The following is a 23,706-nucleotide window of genomic DNA, read 5'->3' on the forward strand; positions in this document are numbered from 1 at the left end:
AATTTTCAAAGGCACAAGACTCGGTAATAGTTAATACGTCACCTGTGAAAACGCTATTTTATATTTGCTGTGGTGAAGCTCCCCAATAATGGTATTTTCGGATCCGACATAACGCCAAGAAACACAAATTGATGCAATTTTGAAATTCAATTCACGACTTTCGGTGTCTGCAAATCTGTGTAAAACTTGAAAGTGTCCACATACTTTCCAATGCTGATATATCTAGAACCTCAACTATGTCCAGAAAGTATAAATCGGTGTCCAATACCATTTTGAAATCCAAGACGACATTTTTCGCTTTTTGAAAAACTGTGAAAAACAGATGAAAGCATTTAAATACAAATAGATTTGAATGTTTCCCAATAATTATATTTCCAGGACCGATATGAGCCCTGCAATAAACGACGAATTCTAGTTAATGGAAAGTTTAATACGCTCAAGTTTAAAACGCTAGCGGCTGAAAAAGTATCCCAGCAGTTCTCAAGGTACGATGCTGGCCAATCCTAATAGGTTCGAGTCTCGGCTCGGGAGAAAGTCTGTAGCGTCATAGGACTAGCTTCGCAATTATCATGTAACAGTTGGCTGCGAAGTCTGTGTAAAAACATACAGAACATTAAGTTCCGAATCGGAATGTAGCACCAAGGTTATGCTTTTTAAGAAGCTGAAAAAAGGTTGTCTAATTGACAGGATTAGTGCAGAGTACCCGATTTTACTTGGGATACAATATTCTCTAATGTTCTTTTTACGTGTAAAAGAAACAGAAATTTCCAATGAACAATATAATTGGCCGTAATGACATAAATCCATAAATCCTTTTTTTGTCAAAGTAAAAATTCCGCTCTCACATAGATACACGTATTGTAATACATTTTATTTTGATGAGATTTTTAGTTGTTGTGATATGGCGGAGTATACCAAAAAAGCAGTTCTAAGCAAAATGTGCCAATTCAAATATTTATTTTTGATGTCATTTGGCCTCAGTTTGGCCAGAAGGAGGAATTAAGACCGGTTATTGGAAAGTTCAGCGCACATAGCCTCCCATATCGGTACACCTGGAGATCCCCACAACAGACTGAAACAGAAATCGATCACGATTTGATTGACAGAAGGCACTGTTCGGGTATTATCGACGTCCGAATCTATCGTGGCGCAAAATGTCGATTCTGGTCACTATCTCATGATGGTCAAAATGCGCCAAAGGTTTTCGGTTGTCAACAACATCCTCTAACGTAGCCCGCTACGGTATGATCTGGAGCGACTTAAACTTCCCAAAGTCGCTACTGAGTACGCGCGAAGCCTTGAGGTAGCGTTGCCGAATGTGAGAGAGCCTACCGAAGCCCCTCTAGGCGACTGCTTGAGTACTGTGAAAGCAGCCATTACAACGCAGTGGACGGTTGCTGTTGGACCGACGTGGTTCGACAAGGAGGGTCAAACGCCGTTTGGAAATGGAGCAACTGTGTCGTTCTCAAGGAACACGTAGATTCTAAAAAAAACTAAACGCATCCCGCGCAGGCTTTGTGCCGCGAGTACAAGTGTGTCGGGATAAAGATGGTGGAATCTTGACGGAGGTGATCGACAGGTGGAAGCCGCACTACAATGAACACCTGAATTGGGCAGATGCAGAAGACCAAGACGGTAGGAGGAACGACTTCGTCACCATAGTGGATGAGGGAGACATACCGACAGACCCCAACGATAGAGAAATTAAGGATCAAGCAGCTCAAGAACAACATCAGCTAGAAAAGATGGCATCACAGCGGAGCTTATAGGATAGATTGGCTTCCGAACTGCATCAGCTGAAAGTAAGGATCTGTAATACAGAACAGCTAACGGAGGAGTGGAAGAAGAAGTATTATGGCCAATATACAAGAAGGGCGACATGTTGCAATGTAAGAATTACCGAGCCGTCTCTCGCCACTAGCACGAAGGTTTATGGGAAGTTATCAAGTCGGTTTTATGAATGGGCGATCGACAACCTACCAAAAACTCACGCTGCAGCAAATCCTCCAAGAGTACCGCGAATACCAAGTCCCCATGCACCACATATTCATCGATTTTAAGGCCACTTACGACACTATCGACCGTGCAAACCTTGTCGGAAGGACGTTCCAGGCGGTTGCAAAACAGTACACCAACTGCAACATGAAGCAAAAAAGGTTAGCTTGAAGGTGAATACGTCGAAGACCAAGAACCGAGCGCGATAGAGCTCGCATAGTCAGTAGCTTAGTGATCGACGGAGATGAGTTCGCAGTGGTTGACGAATTGTTGTACCTCGGATCTTTGGTAATGTCAAACAACAACTGCAGCAGAGAAATCCGCAGACGTATTGTAGCTGGAAGTCGCGCCTACTACGGACTCCATAAGACGTTGAGGTCTGGCAAACTTCTCCCCCGTACCAAGTACACCATGTACAAGACGCTCATAAGACCGGTATTCCTCTACGGGGACGAGACACACACAATGCTCAAGGAGGACTTGCAAGCACTAGCCGTTTCCGAACGACGTGGGCTCCATCTTCGGCAGGGTATGTGAGGATGGCGTATGGAAGCGAACCACGAGCTGGCACAACTCCACGGCGAACCCAGTATCCTGAAAGTCACTAGAGCTGGGAGGGTACAATGTGCGAAACATTTTGTGAGAATGCCGGACCAAAATCCCGTAGAAATGGCGTTCGTCTCGAATTCGACCGATACAAGACGTCGAGGCCCGCAGTGAGCTAGGTTGTTGAACCAAGTGGAGCAACATCTCGGAAATGTAGGACGCTTAAGAAACTGAAGAAAAGCTGCCATGGACCAAGATTTATGTCAGGATAGGTTGGCTTCCGATCTGCATCAGCTGATAGTAAGGATCTGTAATACAGAACAGCTACCGAAGGAGTGGAAGGAGGAAGTATTATGCCCAATATACAAAAGGGCGACATGATGCAATGTGAGAATCACCGAGCCGTCTCTCGTGCACAACCATTAGCAGCGACATGCACAACCATTAGCAGTAGCCAAATGGCTGAAAAGGAACGCGCCAGATCCCGACAGAATCACATGGACTCCTCGGCCAGTGGGACTAGCCTTCCTTATTGCGAAAACAAACAAATTTTATTTGCAGATATCTTGGGACCCTGAAGAGCTAAATATGATCATGACATATCATTCTGAAGAGTTTTAGATGCGTTTTTTTTTTTCGATTGAAAACCTAGTTTGCAATTTCTTCAAAATGCCCTCCCTTCGATTTTGATTTAAACGGCGCCAATGTGCTCAGCAATCAATTTTACATAGAAATCACTTATCAGCAAAAAACGCAGCATCGCGGTTAAATGAACAAGGACTTGCATATAAGTCAGTAAAACTTGTATGCAAATAAAATTTTTTCAACCAAAAAACGTGTTCAAAATCTATACCTATAAAAATGCAGTCCGGTCTGTTTGTCTGTCCATCTGTCTGTCTGATCCATATAGGCTCGGAAACTACCGAGCGTGAAAATTTGTTTATAGGGGTTTTAGGGGCCGAGAAAGGTTCCTATGATGGTTTAGGGCCCCTCCTTCTTCTGAAAGGGAGGAGTCCCATATGAACGAAATACAAAGTTCTGCACATCTCGAAAACTAACCAAGCAAATGGAACCAAATTTGGTATGTGGATGTTTATAGGAGTAACAAATATGTCCATAATGGTTCGACTCCCCTCCCTCTTCTGTGAGGGTGGGGTTCCATACAAATGAAACAAAAATTTCTGCTTATCTCGAGAACTAAGCAACTATATGGAACCAAATTTGGCTGGCGAATGTTTCTAGGGGTAACAAACATGTCCATAATGTTTCGAAACCATTCATTCTTTTAGCATGTCTCCAAATACCATTTAGAAATCTATGATGGCGACTTCAGGTTTCTGAAAAACAGCGGCAAATGACCAAATACCACCCAATATGGGTATTTCCGGAATTGTTATGATGCACTGAAGCCACAAATCGACCTCAGACAACATTTTGAATTCTAAGGTGTCGACTTCCGGTGTCTGGAAAACAGCCAGAAATGACAGAATACCACCCAGTATGAGTGTTTCTTAAACCAGAATGACGCACAGGGGTCAGAAATTGTCTCCAAATGCCATTTTAAAATCCAAGATGGCGACTTACGGTTTCTGAAAAATAGCCTGAAGTGACCAAATACCACCCAATATGTGTATTACCGGATCCAGAATGATGCAAAGAGCTAAAAATTGACCTCAGACACCAGTTTGAATTATAAAACAACAACTTTTGGGAAACAGCCGAAATAACCGAATACTACTACATATGGATATTTCCGTAATCGAGATGATGTATAGAAGCCACGTATTGACCCTGGACACCATTTTGAACTCGAAGATGACCACTTTCAGTTTCTGAAAAACAACGAAAATAACTGAAATGCATTCAATATATTTCCGGAATAGAGGTGATGTACAAAACCCAAAAGTCGAGGATGTTGTCATTCCGTTAAAACCAATCATTTCAAACGATATAAACAAATCGCAAGGAATAAATGAATTTGAAATGTTTAAAATTATTAAATTAAACACTAAAATAGGCAGAACGAAGTTTGCCGGGTCAGCTAGTTATAAAAATATAATAAAATCATAAAACATACAAAATACTTCAATTTTACTTTTATTTTATGATGTTGCCTGAGGCAGCAGCAACTAATAAAATACCTAGCAGAATTTATTGTGTATGACGAAAATATAAGAAAACTCGAATTCCCTCATAACGGGCGGCCTAGCAGAAAATTGTGACTATGTGCGAATGTTCATCTACTAGTGGGTCACCATTCCAGAAATTTATTTATTTATTATTTCTGCTGCTGCTTGGTGTGTCGGAGCTCGCTTCCTTCGTGAGAGTAGTAAAATACGAAGTGCTATCCAGGGGAGCTGCCGCTGCTTCATTGCCTGCAGCTCCGAAACCAGTGGAAAGGGACTGCCGCTTTCCGACATGTATGTCCATGTTTGTCCATGTTTGGTACTTTTTCACTATTTGGCCGGTTGTACTGACCTTCCGACCAAGCACACGTAGCGATGTAGCTACTTCTCCCTCGGTCTTCCTCTTCAGCATCCTCTGGAGCTTCTTGTCACTCAAGATAGCCGGTTGCCACGAACTGGGCTTTCTCTCGATGGTCGGATTGTTGTCCAAAAATGCCAAAATGTTGTAGATGACGAAACGGGCGTATCCGGCGTACTCAAAGTGACGCCCGATGTCCGTTTTCGACGCGGCAGGGTACCTTTCTTTAACCGTGCACACTTCTGAACGGAGTAGCTTCACTGTTTTCACATCACTATGATTGATGCTGCATGGGTAGTTTCGTCGGTGCGTGTGAAGGTAAACCCATGAAAAATCGGCAATGTTTGTTTGTTTGTTTTTCTAATGCAAACGTTACTTAAACGGAAGTTCTTTCATAAGTTAGTAGTAGTTCCAGTAGTTTGTTCTGCTGAAGCATAACTTTTTGAAGATTTCTTCGCCAGTACTACGTATACCTTAAATAGGTGCTTATACCTTGTCTTCCTTAAAAAGTTTCCTTTACTAACAAAGTTTTGTTGCGTTCCATCATTGGATTTGGATTCTCCCACAATTTTGTTGCGTGGAAAGGTTTAAATCAGTTTATTGGATCGCTGTCAACAGGTTTGCTTCAGCTAATTCTGTGTGGTTCTGGCTCTGGTCTAGAAATTAGCGAAAATTTCTATTCGTTTCGATACCCGAATGCAACTCGAGGTTTTCCAAATTAACACTTTCCAATAACAACTTGAATAGCATTTTTTAGGCTATGACGTCATTTGAATTTCGAGATACGTGATGCACTTGTAACCCACAATCAATGCACAAATGGGTAAATAATGTGTATCCACCAAAATGAGTTTAAAAATAAAATCTATTATCAATTCAAGATTAAACAACCTGACCATCAAGATAAGCAGTGAAAAGCAGTCAATTCGTGTCAGAATCAAGAAGTAACAAATCGAACACTGATTCAACAGCACCCAAATATATTTTACTCCTATAACATTCATTCGATTGTTAAATCTGTATTTTCCTCGATCCAGTCCAGATATTCCGTGATGCGAGTGTGTACCGCCGATCGTCCTCGATCGCATCCTCGAATTCCACTAAAGTGGAACGAATGGATGCCAATTAGAACCACCCTTCCGGCTTCACGAACTGTCACTGGGCCACCTTCATCTCCCTGTGCAAAATAAAATATCATCAATTTATGCAAACTTCAAAATTTGCCTACAACAATTCCTCACATCACACGGTCCTCCATTGTTGGTCGCAACGCAGATGTGCGTGCTTCTAACCCAGGTGTACGACAACTGACAGGCCAGATTGGACGTTACTGTATCCGTGGCGAACTGTAGATTCTCGGTCGGAATGGGCTCATTATCCCGATTACCGGTATTGCCCCAGCCAGCCGTGGTCGCGACCCAATCGACAAAACTTTTGCCAACGTCCGCCCGACGTGGCATTTGTACTGCCATAATCGTGCTGTCGTTGATGGGAGCGTCCTGGTTTAAGGTTAGAATGGCAATATCGTCTCGATTTAGCAGTGAGCTGAAGTTCGGATGTATCAGAACACTCGAAACCCCTATCAATGCTCCAATGCTGGTGAAGTCGGAGGCATCCAACGCAACAGACACTGTGTTTGCTCTAGAAAATTTTAATTTTTTCTAACCAAAACAACAAATACGGCAATAGTGATACTGTACCCCGAAACACAATCGGCTGAAGTTAGCACGAAACGGCTGGAGATCAGAACTCCACTGCAGAAGTCATGCCCGGAAGTTCCACCGTGGATGATTACTCCGGCTGCCCATGGAATATCGGTAGGTGACGCGATGGTTCCTCCGGAGATACGTAGTCTTTTACCGGACGGTGATACGGCAACCGCAGACACCACGGCAAGTGTAAAAACTAGAACGTGCTTCACACCACACATTGTTTTTCTTGGTGTTAGCTAGTCAACAGATTCAAGTAGACTAAACAGTAATGACAGGTCGATTCCGTATTTAAAGATGGTAATTGTACAAAAAATAAGATAAGTTACAGTTTTTTGTTATCGAAGAGATGATTGGCGTTATTGGTGAGAAATACGTCATAAAGAGCGGCTTTTGCGATTACGGTGATAGTTATCAGCTGCACCGAATTTGCTGGGGATTTTCTGAAAAACCCACGCAAATAGGTTAAAATTATGTTTTTTGAACTAAGGAAATTTCTGGCTCCTAGAAGGTACAATCGGTTTGAACGGTTATTGCTATCATGACCTTGTTATGCTTCCCAGCTGGTCTCGGGGTACGATGTCGGTGGAACAAAACCCAATTCTCCTCTAGATGTAAAGTCTGTGTATGATAAATAGAAATTCAAATTTCGATAGTGACGGATTAAAATAGTATCGATTCGTTCTGCCAAAATACAGCGTTAGCAGAAACTCAAACCAATCAACTACTGAATAATTTATTGCTCAGCCGACGCGAGTTGAATATGGCTCTTCGAGCCTCAGGTAGGATTTATTTTTCGATTTATTTTAATATATTTCCTTCAGTGAGGTCAGAAGTCATTATTAATCATTCATCTTTCATTTCTCATAGGTTTTCGATATTTTTGCAAATTAAACCGAAAAACATTGTTTTTTTTTAATAAATTATTATTCCAGTTAGTCGAACTTATCAGATAAACTCTAACGCTCCGAGCTCTCAAGCCCTCAGCGTAACATCGGAGTTCTCAGCAATCCAATCCAAGTAGTGTGAAACGCGAACGAACCCAGCCGGGAAACCAGAGGCGCATCCACTAGCGTGGACGAATGAAGCGATACCAACCTGCAGGCTGCGGCCATCCTCACGAACGGCAAGAGGGCCACCGGAGTCTCCATTGCACACCGAGCGGCCACCATCTCCGGACAGGCAAATGTTCTGCGCCTGGATTAAAACGGCATTCCAAGCCGCCTGGCAATCGGCGTTAGTCAGGATCGCGTTGCTAGTGTACATCACAACATCGGAAGCTGGTGATCCCGTCTCGTCCGATGTGCGTCCGAAACCGGAAATAATGCCGGTCATTCCGGCAAACGTTCTAGCATCGGACACTGCCGGTAGATCAATCGGTTGCACGACGTCATTGAAAACCGCAGGGCTGGCAAGGCGAACCGTGGCGATGTCATTGCGAAGCAGCGAAGCTATGTAACTTGGATGAACATTGATCGAGCCAAAGTCGATTCTTTGTTGAGTCGCTTCTTCCAACTGACGATTATGAGCTCCAAGAACCACGGTTCCATGGGTGGCGACAGAGCCACTCATCTGAACACAGTGAGCAGCAGTAAGCACAAAGTTTTCCGTCAACACTGTACCACCACATAATCCGCCGCTTCCGCCGTCAAATAAGCTCAGCGCTAGCGCTTGGTAGGGAAACTGATTCGGTTGGGCTTCCTGACCGTTTACTACTCGACTGTATGGACCCGTGTCTCGCAGCATCTGCAGTTGCGGTGACAGTTGCGCCCAAAATTCATCCAATTCTTCGATGCGTTTCACCTTGGACAGATCGATAGAGGTGGCCGTCACGACCGCTAGGACGCCGATTAATAGAGCCATTGACTTCATCGTTTTGGTTTATTTTTGTCCTACGCCGTGTTCGATTGAGAATGCTGAGGCTGAGTGCGAATAGTTAAGCTTTTATAGTAGGCCGTGATAATGGTTTGGTTTTATCTGGTAATAACGTATTACTTGTGAAAACCCGAGTTGATAAGCTGAGGAGTGATCCAACAATGGAAATTCGACAATGGTTACGTATTTACCCTCTTTGCTTGGCATAGAAAATCACACGGCGTGAGAAGTTTAGCTTGACCCAATCAACATCAACATGCGTATATGTCCTAAAAGATAAAAATTCATTTCTGGGTTTGGTGCCACCATAAAGGGTGTTACGATTGAAATTTGAACGATTTATTTAACATCACCATCTTCGACAAAATATCGCACAGACTGTAAACTTATTATATATTATTCTAAAAACTAAACTAATCTACTAGTGCGGTCTTTAAAAACATTTCTAGATATGTTGAAATCGAATTTGTCGTACACATCGTTGAACAAGCGAATGCATTTCTCCAAGGGATTGTTGTATCCATAGTTGGTTCTGTGGTAGCGGGTAGCCAGAAGGGTATAGTTCCGGAAACGACGAGGAGGGACATTTATCGGCATTAGCTCGAGAAACGCAGGGCAATAATTACTCCTTAAAGCACATCAAAGACGAAGAGACGCTGCGCATTATAACGTCTGACTGACAGCGATTCTAAACATATAAGCTGACATCTATCAGGGTAAGGGGGGAGCCCTACTGGGTCGCTCCAAGGGAGTGACCGTAAAGCAAACCGTACAAATTTCTTCTATACGCGTTCAACTGCGAGGTTTTGTCCTAGGCAGTGCGGGGACCAAACAGGCGAAGCGTACTCCAGAATGCTGCGGACCAACGTGCAATAGAGTGACTTAATAGCAAAATAGCAAAAATTTCCGTGAATTCAGAAGCGTGACGACGAATAAATCCCAGAACAAAAAAAGCTTTGGCAGTCATAATCCCGATATGGTCATTGAAGTTAAGCTCTTTGTCAATCGTCACACGCTTCAGTTCCTATACTGTACCGGTGATGAACTGGAGCGTGTAAATGATATAATTTTGCATTTAGTATCGTTGACACGCATTCCGTTATCATCGCAGCAAAATGTAAATGTGTTCCTGAAGGGCAGTGTGGTCATCCGTAGACGCAACTACACGAAATATTTTCAGGTCATCGGCGAAAGAGAATTTGAAAGAGGATATGAGTAGGTATAGATCATTCACATAGATGTTGAATAACAGCGGTCCAAGAACACTACTTTGGGGCACGCCAGACGTGATACAAAATGAGCGGGATCGAGCTGAGTTGACTACAACACATGAGGTGCGGCCGGATAAATATGACAAAATTCAGTCCAAAACCCATTCTGGAAAGCCAATATGCTTCATTTTTTCGATGATATGGTAGTGAGGAACGGTATCGAATGCTTTCGCAAAATCGACGTACACCGCGTCGATTTGCCTCCTCATTTCCATTTCCCGTGATAGTGTGGTAACATAGCACATCAAGTTTGTTGTAGTTGACCGATGTCTCCTAAGACCGTGCTGGCTGTCGGAGATGAGAAGTACTGATGCCGTATATAGCATGTTGTGTACAAGTTTCTCAAAGACTTTGCCCAAACAACATATAATGGAAACACCACGGTAGTTTGTTACTCGATTTACGTTGCCGGACTTGTAAATTGGAATGACAGATGCAGTTCTCCAGATTGCCGGGAACGTACTTTCACGTAGCGATCGGTTGAACAAAGATGTAATCCCAAGTAACAAAACTGGTTTTACCAAAGTTTTATAGCGCTGTTTTGGCTGGATTGAACGCTATAAAACTTTGATAAAACCAAATTTGTTACTAGGGATTGGAGCTGACAGTTCTGCACAGCATTTTTTCAGGAACAGCGGTGGAATTCCATCAGTTCCGGGTCCTTCTTTTGAGTCGAGGCTATCGATGGCAATCCTCACTTCGTCTGATGTACACTGGATGCACGGGAGGTTGATGTCTTGTGAGGGAATGTGGGCGAAACGGTTGTGACGTGGTACTGGTGATAACTTACTGAAAGCACTTTCGAAGTAAAGAGCGAAAAGGTTTGCTGCTTCCAAATTAGAGCTGGACAACATCGTTGAGATTTACGTTGGATGGAATGCGAGAAGATGATGAGGGATCCTGTTTTACACTAGCCTGGATCCTTGATATAAGTATAACTATCGTGAGTGGCCTGTAGAACCGTTTTATACAAAGCTTCAACATCGTGCCGTTTTAGTCTGTCGCTGTCAGATTTCGTTAGGAAGAAACAGTGGCGTGCTTTTCTTAGTTTGTTCCGCAGAAGACGCAGCTCAGATGTCCACCAGGGTTGGTTGAAGGACGAATTGAACAATCATTTTTTTCCGTGGAACGAAATCGCTACAAACTACGTAGAGCTGGTCATAGAAGGAAGTTAAAGCGCTGTCAACTGAATCGGTTTGCAGTACAGAATCCCAGTTAATTTCATTGAACGCCAGTTCCACCTGATCGTAGTAACACGCCTTGAAGTCAAAACTAAAATTGTCTAAACAGTCGTCAAGCATGATACAGTTGCCAGGGCTTACGTCAATCAGTAAAACAAATGGCGTGTGCAAGGGATCAAGCCGTGACAGTGGCGTAGGCGATTAAGTCCAGGTGCTCTGGTGAGTTTGTGAATGCGAGGTCAAGAAGATATAATGTTAGCGAAACAATTGACTTGATGGAAACCACATGAGTACATCGTATCAAGAAGAAATTTTTCATGATCAGTAGAGATATTTGAGGGAATGTAGCCGTTCACCTCGTCATCCGAATGCCATCTCAAATTAGGAAGATTAAAGTCACCCAACGTCAATACGATATCGGTTACAGAAGCGCGGCTTAAAAGATTCTAGGCTGCATAAGCATGAGTCAAGTACATATCAGAAGACATTTTGGGAGCAATGTAAATAGCGATTATGTAGAGCGAACAATGTACCGACTTTATGCAAACCGCGACCTGCTCAAGACTCGAACAATTCGTCAGAGAGATCGAGTCGCAACGAAGATGATTTTTTACCGCAATCAAAACGCCTTCACCGTCTTCTTTCTCACTGGTTAATGAGCTACGGTTTGAACCTCTTGCATTTCTACTGTTTTGACCGGTCTTGGCTGTCCTCCTGAGTGGCATTACCAAATGCACGGTTGAGTACTTAAATAAGAACTACAAATGCAGAAGTACCGTACTGCATCAAATTTAGAACACTTAAGCTAACTTCTTGCACTAAAAAATCAACGAAAAATGAACTTTTTCATCGATCTTAAGGGTTTAGCATGTTGGTTATTCTATTGTTGTTGCAATTAAGTGCTATTTATATAGATTTGAATACGTTTTGTACATGAAAACAAAGAGAATTTAGAAATCGGCTTTGATTCAAATTCCGTACACTTCAACGTAATTGCTAAGAGATAGATAGGCAAACCGTCTGAATACTGACTGTCACTTTTTTCAACGCCTACTGTTTCCCCGAAAGTGGCCCTACAGTGAAGAGATTTCAAGGAACAAAATGGTATATAATAATCATTCGTTTTATTACACTAGCTATAATAATTCGACTTTTATTGTAGAGTGTTCGAAAGTTTGAATCAAAACGGAACTTCTGTTTGTATTTTAATAAATTAACCAGATGGTCAAAAATTATTCGCGGGACCTCAGCCCGAAGAATTATTCGGTTGTGTGAAATAAAGCTATACACTTTTTATCATTTTTGTGCGTTTTTTGCGGTTTTTGTAAGCGCCCTTCTTCAGAAGATGACAGTTCAATTCATATCAATATTTGCCGCCACTCACATTCTGTTGCTCCAGAAAGAATGAGAAATTCAGTTCTATGGCGTGCGCTTTTATAAGCGACTAATAATTGCCACCTCTCGCTTTCTGCTGCTCCAGAAGGAACTTTCTCTTAGCCGGTCGATGCGTGTGGTGAAGCAAACCCCATACAAATAATAAATCATCGCCTGCTGCGCTTTGGCACTGGAAAGTCTGCTTGCTACTGGTCGATTCGGTTACCAGTAAAGCATCCATTGACTACAATGATCGGATGATCAATTAAGACTAGATTATTGCATACTAATTTTTATATGTGATTAATAACAGTTATACTTCCGGTGGGCGTGTAGTTGTGCGCTCGAGCGAACAAAGCAACAACAGCAACTACAAATCGTTCACAAAGTCAAATCGTTTGTATGCTTTAGTGTCGGCTGTGCTGGGGAAATGTTTGGATTGAAACATTGCGGGTACGCGATTGGTTGCGTTATAATCAAGTTTGCTATGAAATTTAACCACTTTACTATGAAAAAATGTTAGTTAAAATGATTTCATAAACTAGAGTAATTTGTTTACTATCCAACTAGACATCAATGACAAAAATCCATTCAGTAGTGGTAACAAAGAAGTAAGCGTTTGGAATCTTACATTTTGTCGTTTCACTCCATTCTCGTGTTATTTGAATGCCACCCTACTAAGTAAGACGTTATTCAATGTCGAAAAAATATAAAATGATATGTTCATGAACAAGAATTCTTTTTTAACACGCATAGCTCCACCCGATCGAAATATATTCAGCTATTTTCACGCGGAACCGAAAGAAAACTCAGAAAGTGGCTGGTCGAATAAAGTATCAGCCACAGCCTCGCCTTGTTGCTTCTTTGTTCCAGTATCATCCCTAACTTCCATTCCCGAGTGCGTCCCTTTCATTTTACCGTAGGGGTAAGCGGGGTAAAGCCTGTATCAGACTAACCGTTGTAGCGGTTGACCGCTACCGTTCCGTTCTTTTTCGACCAATCAGAGCACAGCGGTCGACCGTCGCTTGTTGTTGTTGCAAAAAATAGAATCTTTTCTATTTTTGCCGCCGACCGTCCCCAACGGTTGCCGGCTGCTGTCATTGACATGGCGAAGGCAAACGAATCTCTTCACACCTACACAAGATCACATACAGAGACATGACAAATGAAAATGTGTGCTTCTCTTTTCGGCACACACGACAGCCAGTCAAAACATTGATAGCACCGGCAACGCTGGTTGGCGATGTCAATTTTCGACCAACGCACACTGGCAAAAATGAATCCAAATTTCCACTAATTAAAAGCCGCTGGGCAGGATACCTTCAATATAGCATTTCTTATGTAAAATTGGCCAATAAATCGATAGGTGATATTTTCATTCTGTGCAGGGCACGGGAAAGGGTCTATATTTTCAAAAATACGCAAAAATAGGGTGAAAAAAGGCGACAAAGACCATTTCCCATGTCCTGTCCAAAATGAAACCATCGCCAATTAATTTGTTGACCAATTTTACATAATAAATGCTATATTGAAGGTATCCAGCCCAGCGGCTTTTAATTAGTGGAATTTTGGATTCATTTTTGCCCAAAATGAAACCATCGCCAATCAATTTGCTGACCAATTTTACATAAGAAATGCTATATTTAAGATATCCAGCCCAGCGGCTTTTAATTAGTAGAAATTTGGGTTCATTTTTGCCAGTGTGCGTTGGTTGGAATTTGACATCGCCAACCAGCGTTGCCGGTGCTATCAATGTTTTGACTGGCTGTCGTGTGTGCCAAAAAGAGAAGCACACATTTTCATTTGTCAAGTCTCTATATGTGATCTTGTGTAGGTGTGAAGAGATTCGTTTGCCTTCGCCATGTCAATGACAGCAGCCGGCAACCGTTGGGAACGGTCGACGGCAAAAATAGAAAAGATTCTATTTTTTGCAACAACAACAAGCGACGGTCGACCGCTGTGTCCTGATTGGTCGAAAAAGAACGGAACGGTAGTGGTTGACCGCTACAACGGTTAGTCTGATACAGGCTGAAGACCGCCCCCTTAAGCAATTCTGTTCATAGAATAAAAAGTTGCGGCTGCAATTTCATTTTTTCTTCGCTAAGAGGTTCTTCTATTCAATACCCGCATTTAAAAAATAAGAACTGGAATATTTTTATTTATTTTCCAGCTTTTTTTTAAATTTTAAAAATTCATTGAAAATGTGCAGATCTTTTTCATGCGGGGTAAGCCCGCCCACCAGCGGGGTAAGATCGCCCACCTTTTTTGAGGATAAACAATATTTTTAGGGCCGAAACGGTTGATTCTATCGGTATAGTGTCTCTGACAAAGTTGTAGATGGTATTTTTTTTTCTTTTTAAATAAAATATACACTGTGAAAAATCTGAAAAAAAATTTTTTTTCAAAGTTTTAACTTATTTTGTTTTCTGATTATTCAAGTTCAAATCAATGTTTGGGTAACCTTTTTGGTTTTCAAAATAAATATATTTTTCAGAATTGGGGTTTTTCAAGATATTGAATTCATAATACCTATCTTTACCTATCTTTAAGCTAAAAATTTAAGCTAAAAAACTCATTAAACCTATCTGTATGATTCTTTTGAAGACTTATTATGTATAGAAAAATACTAATAATTATTATTTCTTTTATTTATATTTTCAATTTTCTATGTTTTTTTGAAGAACAAAATTACCAACTACTCTATACACCAAATAAACCGTAAAAAAAAATTCTTCACAAAAATTGAGCTATTAATATTTCTATTACTCCATGATCCAACAACCATGAAACTTTAGCTTGCCTTTTGTGGATTTTACAGGCAAAAACATGTTTTTTTTCAAAAAAATTCGAAAAAAAATATATTTTTAATTCTATTTCTATATTTTTTCTTTAAATTTTTTTAGAGTGTGTACTTTTTTCGAAAGTAAAAAACTACTATTTTCAATTCTGGCTCTAAAATTATTTTGGTTCATTAACACTATTTTCAGACAGGTTTACTTTTTTCAAAAATAAGTCTTGTAAAAAAATATATTACTAGAAAAGCTTAAACCAAATCGAAAATGGTCGATTAACATCGATGTCTTATGTGGCTTGAAGTTGCTTTACTGATCCTGTAAAAATTTCCTTTGTAGTGTCGAGGCATTTGGGTCTTGAAGTAAAACAACAAGCAGTTGGATTCGTGGCGGTTTTACCCCTTGTATAGTGGGCGACTTTACCCCCAGTGGAACATTTTCATATTTGTCCGAAAAAGTAGTCAAAATTACAAGATTACTCACGGCCTTCGATATTTTCGAAAGAAGATAGATTCAGGCAAGCGATTAAACGTATATTCACGAACAAAACAATAGATTTTTAGACTGAAAAACCTTAAGTCCCGTTGCCGCAAAACAATAGCGCATTGACTGGTTGCCAGCTGAAAGGTTGTTTTTGATTATTTCTGCGACCGTTCGTGCACTATCAAAACAGAAAAACGTGCAAAATGTTATGTAATTATACTGTAATAGACACGTTAAAGAAATTTTTCAATTAATTTATAACTTGGTAGTAAAACTACGGTGGGCGGTCTTACCCCGCAGGGCGGTCTTACCCTGTTTACCCCTACATGAACATTGCATACAATTGTAAAGCCATCGTCGTTAAAATGCTTTCGTTATCAAAGTTGAGGTAACTTCATTTCGAAATGCCACAAAGCTCATAAATTGTGCCTCTTCAAGATAAGCTCTCGAATTGGCAGTCGCCGGTACAAAACCGCAATGAACGAGGTTCAAGAAGGTAGAAGTCCATATAAAATTGAACAATTCACGGCCGAAAAAAGATCAAATCACAAAAATCACGCAAAGCTGGCAATCTTTTCTTTGATAGGCCAAATAATGCTAATCAATCCTTTTTGAATATTTGTTCACAAAAATGGTGTACCGTCATGGCTGGTAGAAGTTTATTTGGTAGAGGTTTCTTATTCTTAAAATATACAATATCTTAATTTTCATGTTACTTTCACGTTAGTGTGGTCTTCTATCCAATTCAGATAATAACTGACTCGAGTGTAAACAGCAGGTAGACCTTTTTCGCAACCCTCAGTAGATCCGAAGGAAACAATGCCAATCTGAAATGAATCCAAAATGAATCATCCTTCAAGCACAATTCTTTTTCACAAACTGTTCATACCAAAGTAGTCTCTCCATTCAAATGCGCCGTTAGTGGACCCCCCGAATCACCTTGACAAGCGTTACGACCGTTACTTCCGGAAACGCACACGTGTGACTCGCGAATCATATTTGGAAACACCTTCTCGCAGGATTCATTCGATATAACCGGGTTACTGACGAAACGCAACTCCAACTTTAAGCTTTCGGAAATTTCGGCAAACTCATCCCCGTTCAAGGCACCCCAACCGGAAACGACTGCGTCAACACTCGCCAGCTCTTGTTTCGCCTCCAACCGAGACGGCAGACGAATCGGTTGAATCTTGTCTGCAACAATCACACAACACAGCTGTCAAACATGACAATGTAAATAACAAGAAACTCTCTACCTGATAACACTAGCGTCTTCGTCAAGCGCAGAATCGCGATATCGTTGAACACATTCACCGGATCATAGCTGGGATGTACAAGCATATCGTGAAACGTTACGTCAATTTCTACGGCCTTGTCATCAGTAGGGATGCTAACGATGTTCGTTCCGACAACCACCGTAGCATCCAATGCACCTCGTAAACAATGTGCAGCCGTCAGTACGAAGGTCGTCGATATGATCGAGCCTCCGCACAGAGTTCCCGATCCGTCGGGGAAGTTCACCATAATCGCTGCCTGGTAGGGAAACTGCTGCTGGCTGGCAAGTGAACCACCGGCGATTTTGGAACCTCCTCCACCCGGTCCACCACCGGCTGCCTTCGCCTGATATTGCGCATTCGAATACCGAATCCAGAATGTCGACAGCTGTAAGTTCGATGGTGGCATCGGTTTACCGGCTACAAGTAACGGAACTAGAACAAGCGCGAAATGTGCGAACATTGTGCTCAGTATGTGCTTTCGCTTTGACCCCGACAGAAATAAAACTTATTGCGCCAGTTTGACCAGATCTTTTTATTGATTCCGAGCATTCTTCTGGAAGCACTTACTCATATTTGATGGACGTATCGCAGATTGAAGAGCGCCGATAAAAATGTTGTCTTCGGATGTGTTTCGCTGGTGGAGAATTAGTCACAACAAACCTCACACAGTCTAACATTGTTAGGGTTTCCAGGATTAAATAAAGTTTTAAGGAAAAATATTCACATCAATCGATGTATTACAATATGGGGCATGAAAACAAGATGGTTTAACGAGTACGCTTCGAACAATTTTTCAAATTTCTTATACAGGGTGCGTGAAGAATTTTTGCAGTAAACGAAATATTTTAAAATATTTACACCCGTTTTTCATACATGCGATGAATGTTTTGTGATTTATTTTCTTTCTTTCGTGACATATTAGAGTTATATTTTTTTACGTGGTATGTGAATGGCCCCTTACTGCGATTGAAAATTCTCTGACCTACAGGACACGTCAAAATGGGCTGCGTGCACTGTCCGCCATTACCGCTCGTGGAAAGCTGGGTTGGGATCCGTAATTATTATAAAAGAAAAAAATCCTTTGTGCATTGTTTGGCTAGCTTTCAATACTCAGCGAGGCAGTGCATAGTAGATCACAAACAATATTTTGTGACCTAGCGTTAAATAGACCATTTTACGAACTAACAGGTGTCATGGATCCTGCTGACATTGATGTTGCTTTTACTTGCGTTATGTCAGCGGTTCCGAGTTTTCTGTCAAAATTTCATGCATGAATTGAGTTCAGAAACGTCAAGTGCATAGTAGATCACAAATAATATTTTGTGACCTAGCGTTGAATAGACCATTTTACGAACTGACAGGTGTCATGAATCCTGCTGACATTGATGTTGCTTTCACTTGCATTGTGTCAGCGGTTCCGAGCTTTCTGTCAAAATTTCATTCATGAATTGAATTCAGAAACGTCTCGTAAAATGGTTTGTTGTAGTGATGAACTTTATCTTCGCCTACATACCGGTTATGTAAAGTAGTTACTAAAACGCAATAAATTATGATGCGGAAATATGAATATCAAATCGATTAATCGAAAAGCTTGCCTATTTTAGTTTTCTGCTATTTTTGGCCACTACTCCATTAAAAAAAATACATTTCGACATCATTTAAAACAAAAATGGTAGTGACGGACCCCCCTCTAAATTTTGGCATATGTCAAGTATTGCAGTTATCGAACGACATTCGATAACTGCAATGTAAACATGTTGCAGTTATCGAACGACCACTGGATTGATTTAAATATTTTTTCCACTTTTTTGACTCTGCTTACTTCAGTGGTATTGGAACGGCGCTTGTTTTTCTTCCGGATAGGTGCGTGAAATAGTTTGTTTACATCAGACACCTTATATTGTAATCTATCCAGTGAGTCACATATATATATATATATATATATATATATATATATATATATATATATATATATATATATATATATATATATATGAAATTTCCTGCTGAAATTTTGTCACGCACCCTGTATTTTGAAACCGAAGTGAAAATCTGGTCGAAGATAATTTTTTTAACAAAATATTGTAATTTATCACTTGAGTAAAATTTTATCCTTTGCGCAAAAGAACCACAATTTTCATGAAAATGCTGCGGCACAATCTGCTGTGGAAATCCTTAAAACAGCTTCAAAAACGCAATAATGATGTATCCTCAACTCTGACTAAAACTAAATCTGGCCGCCTTTTGTGAGTTATCGGCACGCATCTTATGGTAGGATTTGACATAATTTTCTAACGTGTTTATATTTTCGTCAAAATATTCAACCACATTGGCGTTGACGTTGTTGCTGATATTTGTTTGGTTTCTGCGTGCGAAAAAGAAAGAAGGAAATATTTTTGCTTTTGTCATCACGCACATTTTGACAATTACATACGAGAGTTCACGTAGGTGCGAACAGCCTTCGAAATCTCTTTCAACGCGAATAAACCGAATTGCAGGGTAGTGAATGAAACTCGTACGACGTAAAAAAAACCTGGAACAAACACCTGTAAAACCAGTTGGAAGTGAACCTCAAAGGAAACAGGGTCATTGTTGCCTGCTCCGCTGTTAAGTTGTCCGACTTCACAAAAGCAAATAGACGGGCATTGTTTGAGTCCGCTTCAACGTTCAATCTGCTAGCATTGTTAGCTAAAAATCGTGTGTACGGCACGTGTTCTTCTGTTTGACTCGGTGCTGTGTTGTGAAAATAATTGCATGCAGTGAAGAGTACCGTGGTAAGTAGCAGAAGCATCATCCTATCATCCTTGAGGAGAAGAACGACTATTTTTTTTCTTGACTTTTTCTACGATGTAGTTCCAGACGGGTACAATCTATCGGGCAAAACTGTGCCCGGATGGATATTAGAGCCCCAAATAAAAGCTTTGATTTGTAAGGATCTGGCCCCGTTTTCAGTCTTGACTGAGTTCACCAAATTCACGCCCAAATAAACTGCGTGTCACACTGGAGTACCACGTGTACGTACCAATCGCGCAATCGACATTTACGGTGTGGTCAGTGATTTGAGTTTGACCGTGGAACAAGCCGTTTTAAGAATTCCAGTTTTCAACCGGTAAAGATACCGAATTGCAAGCAATTCCTTTCGACAAAAGTGTAATAACTTACTTTTAATGGGTCTGCTCTGCCGAGCTATGTGCTTGTGATAAAGGTGCGTCTACCCGTGCGCTTGTTCGTACCGCGAGTGATGATTTGCATCAAATGCAAGCAGTTGAGGCATAGTGGCCACCCAATAAGGTAATAAGGAGAGAAGTGGTATATGTGGAGTGCAACATGCAGATGATGCCTGCGATAAAGATACTGTTTATTATGAGCAGACTTCGCATGAGCTGTCGCATGCCCCGCGTCCGAACAGCGCCAAGAGAAATTAGGCGGTTTCTGAATGAACGCTCTAAACGAACTTTCGTAGCAATACTTAAGGAGGCCGCTCCCCCAAAACTAGTTTCCCCGAATCCTTACGAGGTGTTGTCGACTGATGAGTCTGATTCTGACGATTCAGTTAAAGGACCTGTTTTTGCTTAACTCGGGAAGTCTAGAAAAAGAAAGAATCTCTCCTACCATGAACTTCCTTAGAAAGATCAGAGGAAATCCCAATCTGAAATGGCAAATATTTTCAAACAAAAAGTGCTGCTTAGAATCCGTAGCAAACTCCTCCAGGCTCGACTAAACCTAACTCCCACAAGGAGTTTCCAGCACATCCAGCAACTGTTGCTTCTCTTTCGTCCAAGATTCAGCAAGATCTTAAACTACTGAAATTTTCAGATATTGTGTAAAAAGTCTTCTGCTGGCATTTCTACCTACTAATTCAACGGCTGAAGTGAAGTACTCTATTTCCGTTTTACAAAGGAATTGCAGAAGTTTCACCCCCAAATAGATTCATTCAGTTTCGATTATTAAATACAAATGCGATGTATTTTTCCTCTGTGAAACTTGGGTCACTTCAAATATTGAGCTTAACTTTCATGATTCCATTATGTAGTACTTCCCCCCACAGCACAGTTTGGGCAACAGCTGCTCTTTGATATAATAGCACTTCTCCCCCGCCACGATGATTTTTTGGAGATTTTAACTCCCATGTTGTGACTTGAGGCTCCCCTTCAAATAATAATCGCTCCGCTTTAATCTATAATCTATGTGATGCCTTCGATATGACAATTTCATACAATGGGGATATGACACGTATTGCGCGCTTCAGGTTTATTCTTATGTTCGACAGAGCTACGGTTGGATTGCAAGAAATCCCGGATCCCCACGGAGGCGATCTCTACCTCAAATCGCGCACAACCGGTTAATTTTCCGTATGACCTCACCCGAAACATTGACTGGAAGTTATGCGAGGAAATGATCTCACAAGCTGTCGAATCGATTCAAGATCTTCCACCATAAAAATATAACCTCTTCTCGGGTTTGATTCTCGACGCCGCGTTTCAAGCCGAAACTAAGAAATACCCCGGCGTGAAGATCAACAGACTGCGGTGGGACAAAAAGTGCTCCAATGCCAACGCGGATAAATCCGAAGCGTTCAAGGCAAGCCCGATGACTTCAAACGGAGTTCGGAGCTTGAGACCAAGTTTTAAAGCGTGGTGCGATCAAAGGAACGCGGTTATAGGCGTCGATTCGTAAACGAAACTTCGAGAGAGACATCGATGGGCACTCTTTGGAGCACAGCCCGATGAATGCGAAATCGTAATGTAGTCAACAAAAACGGAGAGTCTTCAAGTATGAGGATATTTGATTTTGCCAGGAAAGTATGCCCGGGTTCTGTTACCGCATAGAACATTGTTCGCGATGCGTTTCGTTAAACATTTTATGTATTGTGCCGTCTCAAATAAATGTTATACATAAAAAAACATCTGGAAAACGCAGAATGGTCTAGATTAAAGTTTGCTACTGTAATAAAAATGCCAAAATTAACACAGTGTAGTGTTTTAGGAGAACCTGAATATGGAAAGGCGGCGAAAAACTTTCAAGAAAACTAGAGCTATGGACTGAGAGCTGCGGAGGAAGACATTGAGGGGCGTTAAGTCCTTGTATCTCCATATAAGATATGTCTAAAAGATACGATGCCAACTATCAAATCCTCACCCGAGAAGGCTATAGGACTTACGGTACTACGGTAAACATCCGAATTGGACCATGAAGCAGAATTTGGTAGCCAAGAAGCATACTAGGCGTTTGAACGGGCAAATTTTGATAATATTCAATGGTTGTATTGTTATGGACGAAGAAAAACTGAGCGTGTTATAACTTCCGCAACAATGACATTAATGCCTTGTTCAGACTACGCCACATATCACCTGATATCACCAGATGATATCGGATATCACTTGGGGTGGTCACATTACAGTGAGATGATATGGTTTGACGTTTGATTTGGTAATTGGAAAAAGAAGATAACTGAAAACAGGTCAAAGCAAAAACAAAACACAAAATCATGACAGCAGATTGGAATTCGCGTTGATGGCGTTGAAGAGATTTTAAAGGCTGTTCGTACCCACTCGAATTGTTATATGTAATTGTCAAAATATGCGGAGTGACAAAATCAAAAATATTTCCTTCGTTCTTTTTCGCGTGCAACGCGAATCGAGAAATTTATAGGATTGCGTCAACTGTCATTGGCTTAAGTTGGCCGTGTTGCCAACTGCGGCGAATCATTTTGTTTTCGAACATGATATCCGCGATATCATGTAGCCGAAGTGGCATGTGATGACATCTCGATTGTATGGGATATCAGATGATATGGATGGTGATATGGCCTCCATAGCACGAATCGCCTAATATCAGGTGATATGCGGTGTAGTGTGGACGGAGTTAAAGTGTATACATGAAAGAATGCTTGAGAAAAGAGTTTAGTATACAGGGGCATTGTGGAAAGCGACACCAACAGTGAAGCGAAAAGTGAAAAGATATTTTTCTTGTTAAGCCCTGTTTTGAGTTCCAAGCGAAGTGAAAATCTTATACAAAATGTTCAGTTTTGCACGCGCATGAAAAATGTAACCTGCACAAATTTTACTTCGCTTGAAACTGTAAACAAATTCGACCCAGCGAAATCGAAGGTTGTGGATCGCATCTTTTTCATTTGAGCTTATTTTTTCCACACATGCACATACTAGTGAAAAAAGAAGCAGGTATTGAAAACTTGACATTCCAGCGCGTTTATATTCTGTCAGTTCAGGGTGATTTTCACTTCGCTCGAAGTGTAAACTCGTGAATTTCACTTTACATAAACTGTAAACTACAGGCTGGTGAAATACCTATGTGTTCCACTACCGAGTTTTCACGACAGGTTACGCTAGCGAAAATTTACGCTCTTTCACTCGTCAAATTTTTCACTTCGCGGAACTATAAAGTATGCTTTACTAACTAGGATTAAACCTATTTCATAAGAGTTCATGCTGCTTCTATGGCCGTAAGGACAAGTTTATGAAAAAAATGTTTTAAAATTTCCAAATTCCGATGAGGGGTGAAAGGAAGAGTCCATCGATGCAGAAAAAATCGGAAAACCGCCATTTTGCTTGCCATTTGCTTACCTTTACCAACATGTGACCGGTTTGCAGTCGCTATAAACGCTAACGCTTACTATGATCGCGACTTGTTCCCCATTATTGTCTTAGCACCAACAATATGGAACCTAGAAAATCCACTGAGGGTAGCTACTGGGGTTT

The 23,706-nt window shown here is 41.1% G+C and overlaps 3 protein-coding genes across 3 annotated transcripts; all 3 read right to left on the reverse strand.

The window, feature by feature from the left end:
• Window positions 1-5,872: 5,872 nt before the first annotated feature.
• LOC129723925 (serine protease 1-like) lies at window positions 5,873-6,995 on the reverse strand. Its single transcript, XM_055678423.1, has 3 exons — window positions 6,726-6,995; window positions 6,267-6,666; window positions 5,873-6,202 (listed from the first exon to the last, which is right to left on the reverse strand). Exons 1-3 carry the CDS (start codon window positions 6,953-6,955, stop codon window positions 6,026-6,028), a joined length of 807 nt encoding a protein of 268 aa, XP_055534398.1. The 5' UTR covers window positions 6,956-6,995; the 3' UTR covers window positions 5,873-6,025.
• Window positions 6,996-7,669: 674 nt separating this feature from the next.
• On the reverse strand, window positions 7,670-8,635 carry LOC129723926 (brachyurin-like). Its single transcript, XM_055678424.1, has one exon. It carries the CDS (start codon window positions 8,604-8,606, stop codon window positions 7,710-7,712), a length of 897 nt encoding a protein of 298 aa, XP_055534399.1. The 5' UTR covers window positions 8,607-8,635; the 3' UTR covers window positions 7,670-7,709.
• A 7,722-nt stretch (window positions 8,636-16,357) lies between these two features.
• Window positions 16,358-17,473, reverse strand: LOC129723927 (brachyurin-like). The gene is made up of 3 exons (XM_055678425.1): window positions 16,967-17,473; window positions 16,600-16,904; window positions 16,358-16,537 (listed from the first exon to the last, which is right to left on the reverse strand). The coding sequence occupies exons 1-3, from the start codon at window positions 17,445-17,447 to the stop codon at window positions 16,418-16,420; spliced, it is 906 nt and encodes a 301-aa protein (XP_055534400.1). The 5' UTR covers window positions 17,448-17,473; the 3' UTR covers window positions 16,358-16,417.
• Window positions 17,474-23,706: the final 6,233 nt, after the last annotated feature.

Source organism: Wyeomyia smithii, chromosome 2 (assembly GCF_029784165.1).
Source record: "Wyeomyia smithii strain HCP4-BCI-WySm-NY-G18 chromosome 2, ASM2978416v1, whole genome shotgun sequence".
NCBI classification, from domain to species: domain Eukaryota; kingdom Metazoa; phylum Arthropoda; class Insecta; order Diptera; family Culicidae; genus Wyeomyia; species Wyeomyia smithii.

Bases quoted from the DNA above. Each gene is read 5' to 3' on its own strand.
- LOC129723925 (XM_055678423.1), bottom strand. From the start codon at position 6,955: ATGTGTGGTGTGAAGCACGTTCTAGTTTTTACACTTGCCGTGGTGTCT. The intron at 6,667-6,725 runs GTACAGTATCAC...AAAATTTTCTAG, and splicing joins TCAGCCGATTGTGTTTCGGG to AGCAAACACAGTGTCTGTTG. The intron at 6,203-6,266 runs GTGAGGAATTGT...TATTTTGCACAG, and splicing joins ACAATGGAGGACCGTGTGAT to GGAGATGAAGGTGGCCCAGT.
- LOC129723926 (XM_055678424.1), bottom strand. From the start codon at position 8,606: ATGAAGTCAATGGCTCTATTAATCGGCGTCCTAGCGGTCGTGACGGCC.
- LOC129723927 (XM_055678425.1), bottom strand. From the start codon at position 17,447: ATGTTCGCACATTTCGCGCTTGTTCTAGTTCCGTTACTTGTAGCCGGT. The intron at 16,905-16,966 runs GTAGAGAGTTTC...TGATTGTTGCAG, and splicing joins GAAGACGCTAGTGTTATCAG to ACAAGATTCAACCGATTCGT. The intron at 16,538-16,599 runs GTATGAACAGTT...GATTCATTTCAG, and splicing joins TGAATGGAGAGACTACTTTG to ATTGGCATTGTTTCCTTCGG.